Source organism: Pipra filicauda, unplaced genomic scaffold (genome assembly GCF_003945595.2).
Source record: "Pipra filicauda isolate LSUMZ 115617 unplaced genomic scaffold, ASM394559v2 scaffold313_size859762_pilon, whole genome shotgun sequence".
Taxonomy (NCBI): Eukaryota; Metazoa; Chordata; class Aves; order Passeriformes; family Pipridae; genus Pipra; species Pipra filicauda.
The window spans coordinates 277,078-298,723 of record NW_024104436.1 but is presented as its reverse complement, the minus strand read 5'-3'; the positions used below and the strand labels follow the sequence as shown (position 1 = coordinate 298,723).

The following is a 21,646-nucleotide window of genomic DNA, read 5'->3' as shown; positions in this document are numbered from 1 at the left end:
TTTCAAACTCCATGGGACAAAGAATTCCATTCAACTAGGTCTTCCCACTCCACTCAAATATCACAAACACTGATGACTTCTTATTTGGATCACACACCTCAAGTGTTTATATTTGTTTTGCACTGTTGCTGTAGACAATGCTTTGGTTTTTGTTCTCTATGAGATCCATCAGGAAACAGATACCTGATTTGTGATGAGTAAGTTCTGAAGTCAGTAAAGAACAGAATAGAGAACTAGGCCAATGCTGTACCTGTAAACAAACTTCCAGTCGCTTGTGGGTAAGGTTCATAGTTTGTAGTAGTTTTTCATCTTGATTAGTGGACTGCACGTTCTGTTGCTTAGCTACTGCTCTTATTTCCTTCACATACTTCTCTCTAACAGACTGGAACCAGTGCAGAGAATCAAACTCCTGGTATTGATCCAAAAGCTTCAGAATGTAAGCCACACCTAGTCATTAACAAACCATGTACCAAAGTCAACATGCAATTTGCAAAACATTTTGTGAATGTCTTTTATGGATCAGCCCAAGCTGATAATTCCCCCACAAATATAATTTAAATTGCAGTTAATTTACAATTAAATTTATTAGATCAGGGGAAAAAAATAATCACACTAAGGAACATGCTTCAGTTTTCTAACACCTCACAACTCCAAATACTTGCATTCCTTCTCATCTGGCTGAGATCCACAAGCTTTGACAGAAATTTGGAAACACCAATATATGATAAAACTGTCTGCTTCCATACACAGCTATTCCATGCTCAGGAGATTCTGAACACAACCATAACCCTCAAATTCACTGTGCTGAAGCCAAGACAAATAAAATTTAAATGACGTAATTTTTAATTATGGGAATAGACAAAGTATAAACAAATCACTTCTTGCAAATATTCATTACGTTGGCTTACTAAAGGCTACTGAGTGTGCTGCAACTTACCCATGGCAAACCCATCATCAGTGAAAGCTGCTCCACTTTTGTTCTTCTTATTCAATTTCTCCTTGCAACTGATTGAATGCTCTACAAAATTGACGGTCTGAAAAAGTGAAAAGTTGTCTTGGAATCACAAAGAGAGACTCACAAATTTCACAAGACGTTCACACACAGGCTGCTACCTATGAATATAATTGCATGCCCAAAGCTGTGCTAACTGTGTGGCCCATCCCTATGCATTTTTGTACTAAAACTTGTCCTTTTTCTAAATTTTTTTTTTTTTGGAAGAAAAGTAAGTAAAGCTTTGGAAAACATTTGCATATGTGTAAGTAAAAAAAAAAAGGTAGATCTTAATGTTCACTGTTCTTTTCAGATTCTGTTACTTCATATTCTCTTGGTGATTACTAGAGGTAAACATATGAACAAGTAAAGGATAATTAAAATAGCCCAGGTTCCTGGAAAGCTTAAAATAAAAGTCTTTTAAAGCTACTGCTGCTAATTTCACTTTGTTTAGAAAACTGTAGAAATATTCCAATAGTCTTAAATTTACAATGATGTTGTACAATAGATCCAGTGATTGGTATGTGTTTGAATATGCAATAACTACTCTTGAGACGGAAATGTGAGTAAATTAACTTCCAGAAAACCTATGACAGTTTCAAGTTTAACTACACTGAAATGCCTTTTCAAAACTAAAATGGATGGTATATGCCTGAAACTGTATTTATCACAAAAAATTCCTCAGAAGAAAAGGAAAAATAACAAAAGTATTTGTCATGAGCCTTTATTTTTCCTCACTTCTATGACCATGACATACCTGTCCTCTCACAGTCTTAAGTTTATGGCTCATCAACACTATTGAATTAGTTTCTAAAATGGGATGTTACATATCAATCCATCTGGATCATTTTGGCCTCTAAACTGAACTGCTTCCAAATGCTCAGAATGCTGGACTCAAGTGTGCATCACTTCCATTTAGTTGATCTCTTTCTAAGCAAAGCTTATTAGTAAGAGCGGGTCCAACTGCAATGGAGAGGGCCCCAATTTTACTGCATTAGAACGTGACACTAAAAGAGCCTAAAGATACCCAACGGGATGCAGAAAGAGCAGACACGTGAAGAATATGGTTTTAAACTCACTTGGCTTCTCCAAATTTCATTCAAGAAGAAGTAGCTTTTCTACAAGCACCTTTTTAGTGCTAGTATGTGAATTGAGATAAATAAAGAAAAACATGGCTTTGGACAACTATCAACGAAACCACACTCAAAACAATAACTAATCAGGGAAGAAAACAGAATATGATAGTCAACAGTCTAACACAAAATATTTAAACACAAACCTGCTCTGATACATTTCTTTAAAATAAGTCCTGGTACAATGCAAATACTCACCAGTGGGGGAACAATTATGTAGAAGTTCCGCAAATGCATGTTCTTTGGACTGCGGAATTCCGGAGCAAATACATCCACAAGCATTTTGAAGTACTCTGTTCCTTCTGCAAAGTTACGTGTGAGGTCACTGAGCACAGAGTCCAACTGCCTGCAGAGGGTAAGCAATGTGTTACCTGGTTTCTGCTAGAAGTTCCACTGCTTACTCACTTCTTGGGATAACAACCCTCTCTTCACCCTTTGGTACACCCACAATCCAGTATTTGGAAAAGAGTACCCTTCCTCCACAGCCAATTTGAATCATGTTTCTTGATTTAATTTCCTCAAGAAAGCTCTACGAATGGAATATTTGCATTTTTTCTACCTGAGGCCCTGCACATTCTAAAAGCAGAACTCAGACACATGGTGACTAAAGCTTATTAGTCTTTAACAGCAAGGATTTCATCAGGACACCAGGCTCTAACAGTCTGTTAGTTCCAGTGTCACTTCGCATTTTCAAAACAACTCTTTCTGTTTTCTCTGCTTTGAAGCAAATATTTTTGCATAAAGGCAGCTGAACTTTTAACACACATACATAATACCTGCATTTATAAACATAAAATTAAAATTCTCTCATCCCATCCCTGCCCCAGACCTCAAAGGCACGATGTCAGTGTACCTTGCTGCTTTTCGTGTTTCTTCTGAGAGTCCTTCTTCTTTCACCAGCTCTTCGAAGTTAACAATATCCTCCAGATCAGGAACAAACCTGAAAACTTACTGTTTGTTAGGATTATGCTCAACTGTCTATGCTCACTGAAGTATCTACCCCTAATTTATAATTCAATTAATTTAATCTTCTTGGCTTGAACTACTTACTTCAAGTTATATCATATCTGCCATACCATTTTCATCCAGGCACTATTAGCCTCACTTCTAAACACATACACACCATTATTTGTACTTCTGCTTTTACTGGACTACCATCTCCTCTGTATCTTTTGATGCCCTTAGTAACTAAGTTTAATATTAATTTGCAAAAAAACTATTTCTTACTATGTAAAAGTCACTATGTTTTGATAACCTTCTATAAGCACAGACAATATCTATACAGAAAAAAGACAGTTTTTCCAAGTTCCTCAAGGCTTGTATTATTTTTCCTTAATATGCCCTTGAGGTGATTAACATCAGAAATTACTGACTTAAAGACTAATGTCTTATGTGTACATTCTATTAACTTTTTTCCAGGGTTTTTCCATAGAATTTCTTTTAGTGGTTTATGGCAATGACTGTACACTTCTGAATTCCAGCACTGTCTGATAATTCCCCTTGAATGAAGGCATATAAATAGAACTTTTCAAAATTTATTGGGGATGGATAAGAATCTAGGGAATACCAACAAGAACAGGGAGCAAAGGAATGAGGAGGAGTAAACAGAAAAATGAAATATTTGTGGAAGTACCTAATTGCACTACTACAGCAGTGAAGTCCACCAGATCTTATCATTCGTACATAACCCATAGCGTTGCCTTTAAAAACAAGAAAAAATAAAAAAAGCAATTTGAAATTACTTAAATCCACACACACACTTTTCATAGCTCCATTAAGCTCGGAAATGTAAATTAATATAATACTTTAGCTGGGTATATGGCCATTTTTTTAAGTACATGAACTTAGCAGTTTTATGTTTTTACTAGCAAATGCACTCAATATGGATAAAAGTCAGTTCCATTAACAAAAAGAAAAGAGCTGAAAAGGGAACAGGAATGTTTGCAAGCTGTAAGTATATTTTGGATTGAGACATGCAAATGACATTACTGTGTAATTAGATCAGAGCATTTATTTAGCATGGGCTACAAGTGAACTACTTTCCGTCTGACTGAAATTAAATCTAGGTTTAGCCTGAGCTAAAAGTTCAGCTACTAGGCCACGAAGATCTCTTTCACTTAATAACATTTATAACATCTTAGATAGCATTTCATACCAATTTGACTTATGAGTTGCCTGAACTGGTCAAGATAGCTCTGGCCATCCGGGGTTATTCCAAGTTTTCTGATGCCACGGTTGAATTTATCTGCTCTTTCAAAGGGATACTAGAAAAATATTTTAGAATAATTTGTAAGAATAATTACTTATCATTAGGAAAAAAAGTAGTCATCATATCAATACAATTCTATTTGCAATGTAGTCTTACTTCACATCTACAGCTTCATTTTTTTTATAAATTATACACCTGTTTGTCTGTATTACATGACAAAAGTCATTTGGCTAAGTCATTTCTGCAAGTTGAGAAGTAAAACAGAAGTGTTACTGAGAACAAGAAAGTATTCCTAAGAGAAATAAGCACATGACATACAAAGAAGCCAGCAGTGCATTTTACTAAGTACACAGTCTTCAAATTTTTCAGAAATCAATTTTCTAGCAGGAAAAAATCAGACCCTCATCCCCAAATCCTGACATGCTGGAATGAGTACTACACGTTCACATCATTTTAGATTCAATTTGAATAGGCTTATTATTCAAAACTGACAACTGTTAAGCATGTTTTGGACCAGAAATTTAGAACCTCCAATAACCAACTACCCCATCAAATCATCCTTTTCAGGTCACTGGGAGAATGATTTTAGCCAGTCTCATGTTTACAGAGCAGACAGAATGAAAAAAAGCCACCCTGAATACAGACATTTGTAACACTGCATTTTGCTAGGACAAAAGATGTCACTTTGTATGGAGATACACAAATAATAGGAGTGTTACGGTTTGGTGCACCTTCAGTCACATAAAAGTAGCAGTTCTTATAGCCAAGTTACTCTCAAGCCATCAAAAACTACAATACCTTGTGATCATTTTGATCCTTGACTTCCCTGAAGAATCTGATGTCTTTGATAAGTCTGGATTTGATATGTTCATCATACATGAACTGGCTAAAAATATAAAACTTTTTCCTCAAAAATTGGTAAGTGAAGTTTACCTAGAGGACAAAAAGAAAAAAACCAGTCATATCAAAAAAGTTAGCAAAGTAACAAACACATCTAACAGCCTTTTTTCAGAAGATGCCTGTGTACCTTGTACTATAAGTTCTCAGCATATTTTTTTAATTTCACTGGTTTAAAAGAATAAAGAAAACCATTCTCCTAGAAGGCCTACTCTCTTTCAGGAAAGGCAGAGAGATCAAGGGACAAGTTCACTATTTCAGTCGATGACATAACCATTAGTTTGTCTGGAATATCCTGTAGCTGTCCTTTTGAAGTAACACAAACATTTCAAGTTGAAATGGGCAGACATGCTCAACTTATTCAGTCAAGTCACAGAATCTGCATAACCTCCTGACACACCTTTTTCACTTCCTCAAAGTTTTCTAAAACACTTTCCCCTAAGGCAGAAGTACATTTCAACCCTACATATTTAATGCTTCTCTATCTGCATAAATAAGCTTACTCACAATCAGAAGTGAATAATTCTACATTACCAGGAAATGTAAAAGCACTTGAGAAACTGAAGCCCCCACTCTCAAAAGAATAGTGCAAAAAACCATTAAAACCTTATTTTTCTAATAATTTCCACTTTGAAAGTAATGACTTGAGAGTGGGTTCACTCTTTCAGCAAGGTTCTTTTTTTTTTTTTTTTTGATAGGGCCAGAAGAATAGAAAAAAAGAAAACAGCAAAGAGGTAAAAGTTAAGCAGCAGACTGGAAAGCATCAACCTGAAAATATCTTTGGCACTGTATGGAGACTATCACATTATTAAAACTGAACAATGACAAACTATTAGGAGATGCAGGATTTTGGAGGCTTTCATGCACAATTAAAAAAAATAATCCAACAACAGTGCAAAAGATACTCACTGTTGTGTTCATGATTCCTGTTCCATGAGTTCGAATTGAATTAGCAATGTGCCGGATATTGATGGTGTTCAAGTGTTTGTTATTACTTGTTCTTTCAATGAAGATCTGGGAGGCACAAAGGGAAAAAGAAAGTTAATTACTCGAAACTGGTTCTGTGATATATTATCAATCTAAGTAGCACATATTCTGTTTCTGAAAGCTGCTGATAACTGGTGATTAGGGAAAGAACCAAAGAAATGCAGCATGCACAAACTTTATCTGGTAGGTTCTTCCAATTTTTACAGAGCTGTGACTCAACAATTCCAAGGCAGATGTTCCACTGAGACTCCCATATTTATTGAGACTATATCTGACATTAAGTGGTCTAAACTCTTTTGACACCTGTTTGTACTTTTGGCCCCACTATTTACCATGGCAACAAGTTCCACTACTGAACTTTGTGCTGTGAGGAAAAGTACTTCCTTTTCTTTAAGAAAACTGCTCATTTTTGTGGTGGGCCCCTCATTCTCACACTGTGAGAAACCCCACAGTTTTGTTCCCTGTAGATGTTCTCCATGTCATTCACTGCTTCATCTCTCCAATAACACGTTTTCAGATACCCATTTTACAAGTTCAAAAATCACATATTTAGTATGTATGTCCTCATAGAGCAGTCAACTATCCTTGCTGCCTTGTAGATTCACTGGAAAATTGACATGGAATGATCCACTGGCACACCATATCCAAAATATGCTTACACAACATTCTCCAAGACCAAGCTACAGTATCCCCAAAGACATTTTTCTAGAGCAGTAGTAGCCATTTTACAGCTTGTCACTATGCATATTCAGCCTAGGTTTTCCTTACATATAGACTGCTCTACATTTCTCAACCCCTTCAAACTGGAGCCAAATGCCAGGAAAAGGATGGGATATACCTTACCTGATTATTCAGATTGTAGAGGTAGCGGGACACAAAAACATGAATATTTCTCATGATTTCCAAAACATCCAGACCCTGAAACAACATTATTTATTGAGAATTACTATGATAAAACTCCTCAAGAACATGTCTAACCACTAAGGTGCAAAAATACTACTTTTTTATTGTTACTTGAAGATGTTTCAGGAAGCAATGTTTTCCTTTGCAAAATGAAGAATCTCTTAATTTTTGTTCAGTGTCTGCAAGATAATGCTTAGAGGAGATAAAGCAACTCAGCCCACATTTTAACATTTACACTTCTGCCTGGTTTTTTTCCAGCTTCTCCTGAAAGTAAGGAATCCCTCAAGTTTATTCCACAAGGCCCAATTATAAAAAAAAATTTGGCTGTTCTCAGATTCCAAATGGAATCTTGCCTTAGAGATTTCTACAGACATATAGATGTCTACAGAGACATAAGCAACTATGTACTTTTTTATATTGTTTTGCCCAACCTGTCTAGGAGACTGAAGTTTTCTATTTACAATACAAATTTTGCAGTTGTTTTGCTTGAGGGAGTCCATTCATTATCAATGTGCATGGAGAGGATGCTATTTAATTTTTACACCCTATTTCCAGTTGTGCCATGGATGTTATCAGGATTTTCCTGGGGCTGGAGGGTTATGGAGTGTGAGCTGTCTTTGTTTTGAAGTAAAGCTTATATCAGAATGAATGTTATGAAACCAATGTTGTGAAATTATTTAATTTTTTATAACAATGTGTTGGCCAAATATTGTCAATAGAAAGCCAAACCCAGAAACAGAAACTGATCTACAGCACTTTTGTACCAAAAAGCAGCTAGAATTGTTAGTTCTGTGCCCTCCTTCAACTTAGGAAGACACAGTCATCATGAACATTAGAAAAAAAAAGGTGATATTTCTACGAGCTTTCACCAATGTGCTAATCCAAATGAGGGAATGAAGCTAACTGCCAAACGTGTCCAAGATACTAAAACTCTTAAAAGAAAGTCTTCAGAAATATGCAATTTGTAGACCCTATAAAAGTGAATACATTCACCATTAACTTGATGACACTGTAACTTTATTCTGCATGTAACCATGTTTAGCAGTTTTGAGGGGGCTGTAAGTCACTCTCCTATTAGTCTAAGCACAAGTGTCCCAAAGTCCTCAATGTCCAGCCTGTGAAACAGTTTCTCTTGATGATCACTAAGGCAAATCTGCTGAGAAGCAAGCAGTAAACCAAGGAAAAGACACACCATGCAAAGGTCATTCCAGACTTGTGACAGTTTTATTTCAGATGCATTGTTTGTCAAATTGCTGACACTGAATCTTCAAGAAAACATTCTCTGACTTTGCATACTTGACTCATTTCATCAAATCTTATGTTAAAAAAATGAATCATACAAGTCCAACATGAAATTAACTGATATTGGTGTGATCTCCTAAAGTAAGTAAAGATCCTGTCTCACAAGTCAACCAAAACTAAAGGTCACTTTTTCCAAACAGTTCTCTATTCTGGGGTACTTTAATTTCAATCAGTCCTTCGAACAGCTAGCTAGTGTGACAGTGGAATGGAACAAATTATACCCTGTGGGCACTGTACCTGTTCCAGAGTCTGGCTGGGAAGATGTGCCTCAGTCATACTTAAACCATAGCGCTGTGTTGCCAGGTTTCTCATTTCACTGTAGGTGGCCCAGTCATGAAGAGCTACGGTCGTTAAGTTGTAGAAGGTCTTGTCCAAATAGTGGGTTACATATGCTGTAAACACACAGAAGGATGAACTAAAATAATACCACCTATCTACTTAGGGAAGTGGGGAAAAAAGTGAAGAGATATACCAAGCCAAAGTATAACAGAGATGAAAATAATAGAAGAAAACATGTAACTCCTCACCTTTTATGTCAATGAATCGATTGAAAAAACGTATGGGGTTCAGAAAGAAGAAGTGAGCTAGATCCTTCATACCAACTCTGAAGGGGTTTCTGTCATCCAGCTTTAGGTGTGTATGAACTGATAAGCGTAGGTCCTTCTCTATCTCTTTACACAATTTGTCCAGCAAGTGCTATTAAGGAAAGTTAGGAAAAAAGAAAACGAACACAAACCACAAAACAAAACCAAAAAAAGTCATGTTCAGTATCCACTTACAATGCTCTGTTAGCAGAATCAAAATTTCTCTCCACAGATACGTGGACTGACTGAACTACTGATGACAGCTTTGCCTTGGCAGAGCCACACAAGTCCAAGCAAATCAACACTTGGGAGCCACAAGGATATTTATTTCCTGTGTTCTTGTTCTAGTACACTATAGCAAGAAAAAGCTATACAGCTCAGAAAAGGCAAAGGTTTAACTACCTAGTGCCATATTTTGCATGACTAAAATTTCCATGTAGGAGTTTAATGAAATTTAAACTTAAGTATTCTCACTTCTCATCTTAAGGGGAACTAGGCTGAGGGCTGTCTATCTAAATAGTAAGACCTAATTCAGTGAGGAAGAGTCTTGCAATAAGAAATTTGGCCTGAATGTCTGAAGAATATGTAATGTTTGGTTTTGAACTAATCAAATAAAAACAGTGGTTCAAAAGTTAAAAATCAGGATTAAGGAAATGCAAATTTGCATTTTCTTTCTGTCAAACCTTCTTCATAATTCTAGATAATAATTCACTCAAGAGGCCATCTACATTTGCAGACCGTTCACTACTAAAAGCCATGCATACTAAAAACAGTAGCACTTATCTCAGGCATTCATTCAAGCAGAAGCTAATCTGACAGAAAGCACTCCTCTGTCTGCACAGTCAAATCTGTAACTGAGGTTTTGCTAACTTATGTAATTTAGGGAGCATTATTTTCATGTTCCCAGCCAACAGATACCATTAACAACAGGTCTTAAATAACTGAAATCATCAGTCAAACTGAACACTTTCTTATTTATTAAAATACTTCACACCAATCTCAAAGTTCTCTGTGCTATTTTTATTGATCATATCAAGTTTGGTATAGTAGATGCTAGCCTGTAAAGATATTCCAAGCTTAGTGGTGTCTTTAGTTTCCAATCACAGCAAATTACCTCATTGAGCACTTCCATGATTTCTTTGTCATAGCATTCCAGAAGCACCTCATAAGATTCCAGGTGTCTTGCATGCATCATAGCAGGCACACAGTCCCGTAGTGCACTAAACATATACTGAAAAAAAATATTACGCTTAACAGACACGTCACCAGCATCTCAAATAATATTCAAAGCTAACAAAAATCAAAACCACTAGTCTTCCCATTTTTATTAAAAATGGACTTCATAAACCCTACTAAAGTTTCCTGTCCTTAATTGTACATCTGAAGTATTTAGTTGCCATTGATTTGCTGACTGGAAGATCATATTTTTTAGCTATTTCACCAGAAATTATTTGCACTATATTCATTTAAGTACTGTAACTGACCATGGCGTGTACAACTCTGGAACAGATGATTGATTTTTATCAGGATTATCAAGCTAAAGCATAATTCATTTCTGCAGCAAACGGATAATATTTCAATGAGGGGAAGAGAGATGAGGGGTGGAAAAAGTTACAGGACAACTATCCCACACAGAATCACTGCACATAGTGATATGTGCTTCAGAAATATGTAACCACAATGAGGAACAAAGGCTTTTAGTGTTCAAGTCTGGCAAAGAGTGTTCATTTCAAATTAGAATGAATGAAGAGAGGAACAAAGACAGACAGACACACAGGGACCCAGAGTTAATAATAGCAACCCACGATTTTTAGAGCAATCTAACGGATATACTTAGAACAAAGATTGCTTTTATAACCTCCAGATTAAGAAGAAATGTTTGCTTTGGGAGCAGCCTGGTTTTTACTTTTTTTTTTTTTGAGCTTTTCCTTTAAGAGCTTTAGACTAAGCTTTACCGTCTCTTCATGTGAATCTCTCCCACAACAGCGGCTTGTTAAACTAACATTATTACTTACATGTAGTCTAGCAGAATCAACTGCATTCTCATACACATCATCCAAATAGATTGGAAAGACTGCTCGATGCCAGTATAAGAAACAACAGTCGCATTGTGCTCGAACCCTAGAATATAAGATTACTTATTAGACACAGAATTGGAAGAAACCATTCTTCTAACACAGCGATACTTATTTTAGTGTGTTTAAACTAAAGATGACTGCTTTTCATGTTGAAGTTTTACACAGTTAATGTTCCAGATGAGTTGTCCTCCAAAAGAAAGTTCTTTAATAACAAGAACTTTTTATTTCTTGTTTCCCACTAGCCTATTTATAAATAAAAGCTACCTGCTTTAGAAAAAAGGTTCACTGGGCCTCACTCAGCAAAATCCTAAGTAACTATTTTGTTATTACATGCAATTAGTAGCCTAGAGGTCAAATGTATCTTGTTGGTTTCTCCTGTAAGTCAAAGGAGTAACAGGCCTCTCCTGATACAACCTGTGAACACTTATGCCAGGAATTTAACTGATGAGTCATCCACTGAAGATGTCTGTCTCTCTCCATAAAATATGCATGGAACCCAGATATCCACCTGGCTGTCAAATGGCCAACATTATCTAACTTGAGTGTCCACTGAAACTACAGCAGCAGTAAAACATGGTGTGACATCTCCCAAACAGACTGGTACTAACTCATAAATTTTGGGTTTGAGGTAGGAGGAAGACGTCAGCTTATCATAAAGCCGAGTCATCCAAGGAAGTGACAGAATTTCTGAACAATGACAGAAGCGAATTACCTAATGGGCAACAGTCAGGTAAAATATGACTTGCCCAAAGACCAGAGCTTCAGTGTTAACTCTGAAATTTTTTTTTGTCCATCCCTGGGTCTACAAAACATGCAAAAATCACCACCAGCATGCTGTAAACACACAGATTTTGCCATTCACACAGTGAAGATACAGCTCCCCCAGAGACACTACACTGCCTTCTATATACTACATGCCACTGCTTACCGCTCTGTAAGTTCACTGATCAAGTCTAGTTTTTTCAGAACTAACTGGAGGGGAATGAGTTCTTCATCTTTAAAGGTTTTCTGTGGAAATGAAGAAAAAAAAAAGGCAAAATAAAAAATAAACACAAGATCACAAGATTACATTTATTTATAAGACACTACAACAAACAAGCAAAGGGCTGGAACAATCATGGCACTTACCATCTGTGTTCCCACACTTAGTGCAAGGGAAACAATCAGTCGCCTCTGTTTTGTACTTGGCCCATTGAGGGTATTCTCAGCCAACACCAAAGCAGAGAGGACATCCAGGCGCTGCTCACTGTACTTTTTATCAGAAATTACTCTTTTCTTGATGACAGAAAGACAAAGAAATTCAGAGAAAAGTTACCTAAGCCCAAAAGTAACAGCTTACTACTTATTTCCAAAGCTTGTGGACTTGTCATAAATTATTTCTGCAAACAAATTATGTTTTGTGAACAGAGCTCACTGAATCCAGATTCACTCACTCCATCAGTTCAGCAATATTGCCTACCTATACCGTTGGAATACGTGCAGTTCAACGTGAACATAGGTCCTACAGTACACAAACACTGTGCAAGCTGCATGCAACTGCATGCCAATTTTAGTTCTAAGGAACATGTAGTTTAAATTTTTAATCAGCAACTCTCTGTTGTTGGTAACAAAATCCAGCTTGCAGCCGAAAAGCCACAAGGTGTACAAACATGGTAATAACTACAGCCTGCAATTTTCTACAAATTTTAATTTACCAGAAAGATTAGGTGACCATATTTGCATGAACAAATGAAGGGAACCAAGTCTTCTGGCCAAGAAGTTGAAGTCACAGATGTATTTGTGAGTAGCAGTGTAACTCAGAAGAGGTACACTTTCATGAAAGAGTTAAAGAAAACATCTTTCAATTCTAAGTGTATTCAACATGAAGCTCCCAACCTTACCTGCTATATTCCTTATACCTTACACCACTTAGAAACAAAGTGGAGCAGATAAAGGGTAGTACTGATGGATTCTTTTATTTACCAACAACTACCTTTTACATATTTTCTGATAAGTAGTCAAAACATCAAGAATTGGTCACCTATGGGTTCTCTTTAATATCCTTCAATACACCAGCCTTAGCATATTTCTATGCATTTAGAAATAATTGTCATGTAATTACAGATATAATTTGAAAAGGTTATGAAAGTTATCCAAACATATGTGAACTGTTTGAAGATATAGTTTTTCTTAGTAGCTTTGAAGCCTAGAATTTCTTCAGTTCATGCTACTCCTGCTAAGTATATACATATTTTTTTAGAAGTACAACTATTTTTTTTGTTACCCTAAAAAAATACAGAGAAGCCAGATACATAAATTGAGATTACAGCCAAAGAAATGGGAAATTCTATAGCTGCAATGATAACAATAGTATACATCCTTTGTAATTCTGCTACTGATTGTGATGAAAGAATAAAAACAATCAGTAATATATCAGAACAGGAATACTAAAAATCTCATTTTCCTATTTGCCCTGAATTCTGAAATTCAAGACGATAAGCAAAGGAAGCCATTTTATCCACAGTGAAACAGTGAATGTATGTCCACACTAGACTCCTGTAAGCCATCGTGTACTGCTACTTTGCCAAGCAAAGATTTAAATAACAGCCTGTTTGCTTAGACCTGCAACAGATTGTTTTATGAGTGTGCATCAGAAAAGAAGTAAGCAAAGGTCAGTTTGTGAAAATCACTAGAAATAAAAAACAAAAAGAACACAAGAGGAAGATGACAAGAGATGCAGCAGTTTAGAGTAAGAGGGGAACCATTCTTGGTCAAAAAATAGATAACCACCTATGCTGTACAGTTTTCTGGGATACAGCTCTGAACTTCTGGAAAGCTTATATATCTGTGGATTATGATAGAGAATTACACTAGAGATCTTGAAAAAATAAGAAAAATACTTTAATTTAAAATTAATATTTTTTAAAGTACTTAGCTAGGAACACTAATTATTAGAACTTGGATTACATACCTTGGCTACAGAAATAGAGTGAAGAGCCTGATACTGCAGATGCTGAGTGATATGTGTCACAGAGTCTGCCACAACCATACTTCTTCGGTAAAACATGTGTTCTATTGCCTGAAGTCAATCCCAAAACACAACAGTTCACGTAGTTACTGAAATTGTTGCCTTTAGAATCTGGCTTTATGCTGGGTGACTAATCCATACAGCAAATACAGACTCTTTCCACTTTGCAATGTACAGTTAGTAGCCGTTGCAATTAACCCTTAGAAACTGAGAAAAATCAAACTGCTCAGGAGCATAAAAAAGTTTCAGGACTGATCTAAAGAGTCGCTCAACTGGTGAGCAGCTGGGCAGAAAAGAACCTGAGTGTCCTGGTGGACACCAAGTTGAATGTGAGGCAGCAACATGCCCTTGCCACAAAGAAGGCTAATGGTAGTTTTGACTGCATTAGACAACACTTTGCTGACAGGTCGAGGGAGGTGACCCTTCGCCTCTATTCAACATGTCTGGAATGCTGGGTCCAGTTCTGTGCCCCTCCCAATTTTTTTTTAATATGGGATGTGTGATCAATGTTCATTGTAATCTCCTACATGAAATAGTTTTCACCCAGTGACGTACCTTCAGAAGTTCCACAAGTCTGCACAGGGCTTTCACTGAGGTTTTTGTCATAGGTTTTTGCATTGACATGTAAAGATTCATTGTAGTTTTAACGATGGTGCTAAGACTGTATGCATAAAGAAAACCCTAAAAATAAAATGAATACAAGGGGAGAAAAGAGAAAAATAGTATTTCCACAACATTGTCAATCAAATAAGTCCTCTCTGACAGTCAGCATAACGGACAATTTTTGCCTCTGCACATCAGAGAATCTACCACTCCACTGTATTAAGCAAGCCTGAGATCCCAAAGCTGAATAAAACCCTTTCAATAGCAGACATATGACCTGCCTATGACTCAGTAGATCATCTGATTCTAAAGTCATTCAAACTAAACATAGGTTAGTGAATTAATCACAGAGCCTCAAAGGTGCAATAATTTCAGACCTACTGTAAACCAACCCACCAAACAATTCCCATCCCCCCAAAAAACATCCTATCACTAAAACAATCTAAACCTTCCAGATTTTGTGGAATAAATACACAAACAGTATTTACACAGTTTTACACTTTTGAAATAGAAATGTCCATCCCACAATAAAGAAACCAACTATTTCCACATCAATATATGCTAAGCTTTTATATACAATGTCAGTTACATAAACCGTGACAAAAACATTATTAAACTTATTCCAAAGAAAAAACAGTAACAATAAAAAAAGATCAGGAAAAATCTGCAAGCACTGCAGGAAATTCAATTCAGTACGGAGCAAAATTCTAAGTCCACTGCAAGTAATTTCAAGGTAAAAACCACAGATCCTAGCACATGTGTGTCTTCAGTTATGGAAGATTCAAGATCATGCTTCTTTCACACACCTCATCGATTTTCTGTCAGGCAGACAGATACATATAAAGCTGACAAAAAGTAAAATCAGAAATAAGATGCCTCTTACATTAAGACTACATGCTGTTAGTAGTCTGGTCAAAAGAAAACCAGCTGTCTCTTGCAAAGAACCATCAGTAGGCAAAGCACAATGAAACACAAAACCTTTACTGGGAGTATGTATTGTCCTAAATAAAACTAAATTAGACACTGGTTCAGTCTAACTTAAGTACCTCATGACTCAAAAGGAAAGAAACCCAAAACCTTTACTACAGAGCAAATGAAGCTTTCTTGATTTCCTAAGTCAAGAGAAAAATCCAAAATTTTAGCCATCGAGTATTTAGTCAGATTCCCTTTCTCTACATCCTTTATGGAAAGGTCTTTTATACAGAATTCCTTAAAGAGTATCTACTGGGCATTGAAAGTTTTATAAGAATTCCCACACTGTAAATTATACACTGATGATCACAGAACTCCTGTGATTTCTTTTCATGTTCAACAACTTGCATCAAAACATCAGTTTGCTGCATCACCATGTTAAAAGACTGCACACCTGGATGAAGACATTGCAGCGGTTCGAAAGATCTTCAGAAAACTTTGTCATGCGTTGCTCCTTTGACAAGATAGATTCCATTTTTGTCATCCACGAGCTCACAAAAACATAATATGACTGCATATCTCTGGGGAAGGAAACAAAGAATGTTGCTCGCCTCAAATAAGAACAGTGTGAAGACTTTCTTTTCTCTTTCCAAAACTTAAAATTCTTGCAAGGGAAACATCTTAACTCTTCAGTCCCCAAAATAACAACTCACTGTTCCCAAAAGTATCAGAACCACATACTCATTTACTTTTTAATTCTCTATAGGTAAGGATTAGTCTGCCAATTATATCTGTACAATGAGTCAAAAATCATCTGTCTTTCAAGAGAACAAATGGCCCTCTTAGTAGTACATATACTACACTTCCTTAAATTAAAACAGGAAATAAAACTGTTAGAAAATGCTTTTAAAGACTACACAAAAAGTCCAACATTGGGTATAAGTTTTTTCATCCAAGTTTGAATTTCTGTTGTATTATATACACACACATACAAAAGTATAACCTGTCATTACATCCATGTCAGACTGGACTGCTCTTAAGTAACAAAATTCTACAGAAATTTATCTGCTTGAATTACACTAGTAGTAATTAAATGTTCAAATAGAGCTCACTTTTATAAAACTCTTTATTCCATGCTATTAAATTGCAACACTGCAATACAGCTTATTGCAGCACTTGTAGCAGGAATATATTCAGATCACTGATTCTGTTACCAAAAGTTACACTTTAAAGAGGACTCATACTTAAGGCAATAGTGCAATTATCAAAAGCAGTGCAAGGATTTGTAAAAAAGCAAGAAAACATTACTTGCACTGTTCAAATCAGCAGAAGGAAAATCTGGATTTTATTACAATATCCTCAAAACTGTGTGTACAAAGTAAGGCAACAAAGCCTGTGAAGGGTCTAGAGCACAAGTCCTATGAGGAAGCTGGGGTTGTTCAGCCTACAGAAAAAGAGGCTCAGGGAAGATATTACTGCTCTCTACAACTGCCTGAAAGGAGATTTTAGCAAGGTGACAGTCAGCCTCTTCTCCCAAGTGACAAGACAAGAGGAAATGGCCTCAAGTTGTGCCAGGTGAGGTTTAGATTGGATATTAGGAAAATTTCTTCACCTGAAGGGTTGACAAGCACTGGAACAGGCTGTCTAGGGAAAGGGTTGAGTCACCATCTCTGTAGGTGTTTAAAAGCCACACAGATGTGGTGCCTGGGGACATGGTTTAGTGGTAATGGCTCAGCAGTAATTGGGTTAACAGTTGGACTTGATTATCTTAGAGATCTTTTCCAAGCTAAATGATTCTATGATTCTACGAAATGTCTGTGAATACACAGATTTTTTTTTTCCAATCTTTTTTTAATCTTAAGTACCACTGCCCAAGACCAGAAGCAAAGCAGCAGTGCAATTATGCCCCATCTAGGAATTAAAGCCCAAGAAAGACTCAGTCACAGCTCTTGAATCTTTCTGTGGTTGCAGGACGTAAACTAGGAAGAAGTGGATTGAAAAAAAACAGAGAAGTAGAGAAAATAATCTGTCAGAAACAGGGAAGTAGAGAAAATAATCTGTCAGAGGATCATGTAGGCAAGGAGTTGCTTTTCCCCCTTCCCTCCTCCCCTCCAACTCAGTTCTGCCAGCTTGCTTATAGGGTTGGAAGACAACATGAAAAATTTAAGTTTTTACTCCTATTCCATAGAACCCAGTTTCCACCTTGTTTTGGTCTGAAACAGAAATCTTAGCCCTGTTATCTTCCTATGCAGCACACTTGTTCTTAACAACTAAAAAAAATTCATCTTATCTTTAAGCATATTTTAGAAGAGAAGGAAGTGAGCTGCAAACTACATGCAGAGTACGAAACAAGAGAAGCTTTTTTCAAATACAGATAATTTCAAAGACCATTAAAAAAAGCAATAAAAACAGTCACAAAGAAAGAAATGCTTGCAAAGAAAGTATCCTCACCAAGCAGAGAAAAACTTGATTATAAGCCTACTAGCAACTTACCTCCATAAACACATAGAAAGCAGAGAGCCCTAATAGAAAACAGAGCAGCTTGGGTTACTAGACACTAGTTTAAAATAAGAAGGAACCTGAAAGTATGGAAATAGAAGTAACTGAAAGAAATATTTAGAACTTGCAGGAACATTGTTATTTTGGTGTCATAATACACATTTTTCTGAAAACATGACATGAAAAGCAGCTTAGTTTTGACTAAAACTTTTTGCAGCAACATTAACACATGCACACACTGCTGCAGTGAAGTGGAACAGGTGATTAACACCACTGAGCAACAATACACAACAGGCTAGTACACTGAATGAAGAAACTCAGAAACCCATGGTTTATAACCTCTTTGTCAAACAGCATCATGCAGCAGTATTTAGAAAGCATACTTGGTAAGTGACTGTGCCCTCTGCTGCAGAAAGTTCTCCCTTTGTGTTTTTACTGAATGAATACTTTTCTTGTCCACAAGTTTGGCAGCAGCTGGTATCTTCTGAATCAGAAAGTTGTCAGCAAACCAGATAATGTTAGCTGTTAATGTAATGGCTGGCACCTGTAAAGAAAAAAAAAGGGGGGAATACTACCAAGTAGCAATAAACATAATTAACTACAACAAATACTATGCCACCATGCATGTTTCTTATGCCTCTTTTAAGTCAAAACACAGGTTTTTTTCTGCATAACTGTTTTTTACAAAGTATTACATTCATGTTAATAAAAAGTTTCTTTCCTAGAAGTCCACTAAGGACCCTACAGGCAAAGTTATTACCACTCTAAACAGTATTAGAGATTCTAAACACTATCAGAGAATTTAATAATTTTGTAATACCATCCAATATGAAAAAGCCCCAATCACCTTTGGACTTAGAGGTCTTCCAAAAGACATGTTCATAGCCAAGGTTAAAACCCACAGCATTTATTCAGCACCAGAGTACTCATAACTCAAACAGTTTTTTGTCCTCAGTGCCACATTAATCTTGAGAAGAAATATTTTAATGGTAATTTCAAGTTATTTTACCTTGCTGCTATGTGAGTACCCAAGTTTTAGACCATCTTTAGAAGAAAATGGCCGAGTTATAAAAAGTAGGAAATTCTCAATTCTGCTTTCTGACATATTTTTTGTAAATTGCGTGTTCTTTCTTTTCCCAAGTCTGTGCTATGCTATGCATCTAAGAAAAGTATCTCCTTCATGACTGAAGATTTATTTCCCCTCTCAATTATTGACAAAACAATAAAGCATTCACCTTTTTACAGACATCCAACAATGACTTGTAAAATTTCTTGTCTACAGTCCGAAAAATCTGAAAATGCAGTACAAAGAGGCCACAGATGCCCACATATTTATCTCTCTGGTCGATTTCTGAAGGTTCACCTGCAGGAACACAGCTTTGGTTAAGTTTACTCCCAGACAAACAATATAAACAGTTTTAGAAACAACTAAGCTGGCAGGAAAAGTACGAGCTCGCATTACCAAGTTTGGCTTCAACATTTGCAAAAGCTGTGCGAAGAGTATGAGCAAATTCTTCGGCGAATGTGCTGTTCTTCGACACTGACACTCCACCATTTAAGGAATCAAACTGTTGCTCTATACAGGCCTGAGCAAAAAGGGGAAAAAAAAAGCATAATGATAAGGCCATGAATTCTGGACCTCAAGAGTACTGGTTTTCAAGAGAAGAGCTCACTGATTTAAGACTAAACTGAACTAAGTCAAACTTCTACAGCATACAGATTTTTAACTATGTTTACATTTTTTAGCATAACAGAAAATATTAAAAAACCTCTTATAACTGACATTCAAAACCCCATTTTATTTATTTCTCGTCTCCTTTAAGGAGTATTTTTAAAGAAACCGTTTGATGTGCTAGTGCTAAGAAACTAGATGCATATTTGTATTATTACACTATAACTACCCTTCACCTAAACAAGATTATCATGCAAGTCACTTGTAGGATATGGTTTATGACCCTGCAGAATAAAATCACACACTACTGCTGGTGGTTTAAAAAAGTACCAAAACCCACACAGAAGTCAAAAAATAGAAACACATTTCATACTTTCTAAGGATATTAGAGAATTCTTTAGTGGAACTGCATTTAAACATAATTTTAATGTATTTTTGTTGAGAAGAAGCATTTGCAGCTCAGTAGGGGAAATTTCCTGAGTGAATACCAGTCCAATCCTACTGATGTCTCAAACACATAATGAAGTCTTTGCACTAATGCAACATTAGGGAAATCTAAGATGAAAAATGGATATCTGGTAGCAATGTCCTTTGAAAGAATAAGTTAACTGTGCTTAATTATTTACCTGCAATTTCCCTTTTAAAGGCTTTTACAGAACCCTTCTTCCCTATACCATTGTAACCTGCAAGAACTGAACAACTGACTCTGCTTTGACCAAATTCAGCAACATTATCCTCTGCCCACTCTGCCACAACATCAAATTTCAATGTCTCAAATACACGCCTTTCTAAAAAATGATGGCTTCTTGTATGAACACATTTAAGTTAACTGTACTGAAAATGCACTAATCCTTCTCACCCACCTGTGCACTTGCATGTTTCAGGGGTGCACCATTGAAGTGGTTCCCAATGACCTGTCTCATAAGCTAGGAATGAGATGTCACACTTAATAAATTTTAAATGTTACTGAGGAGACTAATTAATTTGCAGCTAAAATGAAGCGGACCTAGGCTATGTAAGCCTGCTCACTATTACGTGGACAAAACCAGACTTCCTGATAACACACAGCCCTAACGCCAAGTTGTCTGTGTTTCCCTAATTCGGCAAAAACAGTCTGCATTTACTGCTACCATTCAAAGCTTGGCACAGTTCAAGCACATGAGAACAGCAAGGAAGGATGTTACAATAGAGCCTTTTTTTTTCCTCCCATGCACAGATGCAAGAGCCAAATTCACATATCACTGTAACCGGAATAAAACCAAAATACAGACAAGCAAACCATTCTAAAAAGACTGTTGCTTTCACGTTTGTTTTCCCTATCATACTGGGGAACATTAATTTCATTACCTGAAATATCATTCCTTCAAGTAACTGGCATTCCAGTTTTAACAGTAGTTTTTCAAATGGCTTCAGTTTATCTTCTTGAATTCCAAACTTGGAAGGGTTGTGATGGACAGATTTTAGCAGCCTGTAAGGAACAGGTGTGGAACACATACATACAAGACAATTAAAACACGCTCACAGTTTTATCATATCCTGCACTATTTTGATAATAGATTTTGATTGCCCACACCTGCTCTTAGCAGCAACTCCAAAATTTAAAAAAAAACAACCAAAAATCAAAAACCCCACAAAAAACACTAGGTCTGTAGAATCAATTTGCAATTGAGTAACTCACGTTTAATTTAGATTTTTAAGGAAATAGTTATTATTCCACTAATTTAGCTACTTTTATAATTGTTCACTCTTCAGTTTTTATTTAAGATAGTATCCTTTCTTAAATCTCCATGCCCATCCCCATGATCAGGATAGACAGGGGTAGTCTTAGATCAGTCCTGTACACAACTAAATTTCTTACTGAATATACTT

At 36.3% G+C, this 21,646-nt stretch overlaps 1 protein-coding gene across 1 annotated transcript in view; it reads right to left on the bottom strand.

Moving 5' to 3' along the window:
* The window catches only part of WASHC4 (WASH complex subunit 4), a 39,818-nt gene that overhangs the window by 5,393 nt on the left and 12,779 nt on the right, over window positions 1-21,646 (bottom strand). Inside the window, exons 10-31 of the mRNA XM_027715094.2 lie at window positions 21,125-21,245; window positions 19,568-19,691; window positions 19,341-19,468; window positions 18,489-18,649; window positions 16,061-16,187; window positions 14,647-14,772; window positions 14,035-14,142; window positions 12,213-12,359; window positions 12,013-12,092; window positions 11,022-11,127; window positions 10,121-10,237; window positions 8,950-9,118; window positions 8,660-8,814; window positions 7,061-7,135; window positions 6,140-6,244; window positions 5,132-5,266; window positions 4,280-4,388; window positions 3,758-3,824; window positions 2,978-3,064; window positions 2,323-2,470; window positions 938-1,034; window positions 251-447 (exon numbers count right to left, since the gene is read on the bottom strand). Of these exons, the coding sequence (XP_027570895.1) occupies window positions 251-447; window positions 938-1,034; window positions 2,323-2,470; window positions 2,978-3,064; window positions 3,758-3,824; window positions 4,280-4,388; window positions 5,132-5,266; window positions 6,140-6,244; window positions 7,061-7,135; window positions 8,660-8,814; window positions 8,950-9,118; window positions 10,121-10,237; window positions 11,022-11,127; window positions 12,013-12,092; window positions 12,213-12,359; window positions 14,035-14,142; window positions 14,647-14,772; window positions 16,061-16,187; window positions 18,489-18,649; window positions 19,341-19,468; window positions 19,568-19,691; window positions 21,125-21,245 (2,689 nt within the window). The remainder of the gene's footprint in view (window positions 1-250; window positions 448-937; window positions 1,035-2,322; window positions 2,471-2,977; window positions 3,065-3,757; window positions 3,825-4,279; window positions 4,389-5,131; window positions 5,267-6,139; window positions 6,245-7,060; window positions 7,136-8,659; window positions 8,815-8,949; window positions 9,119-10,120; window positions 10,238-11,021; window positions 11,128-12,012; window positions 12,093-12,212; window positions 12,360-14,034; window positions 14,143-14,646; window positions 14,773-16,060; window positions 16,188-18,488; window positions 18,650-19,340; window positions 19,469-19,567; window positions 19,692-21,124; window positions 21,246-21,646) is intronic.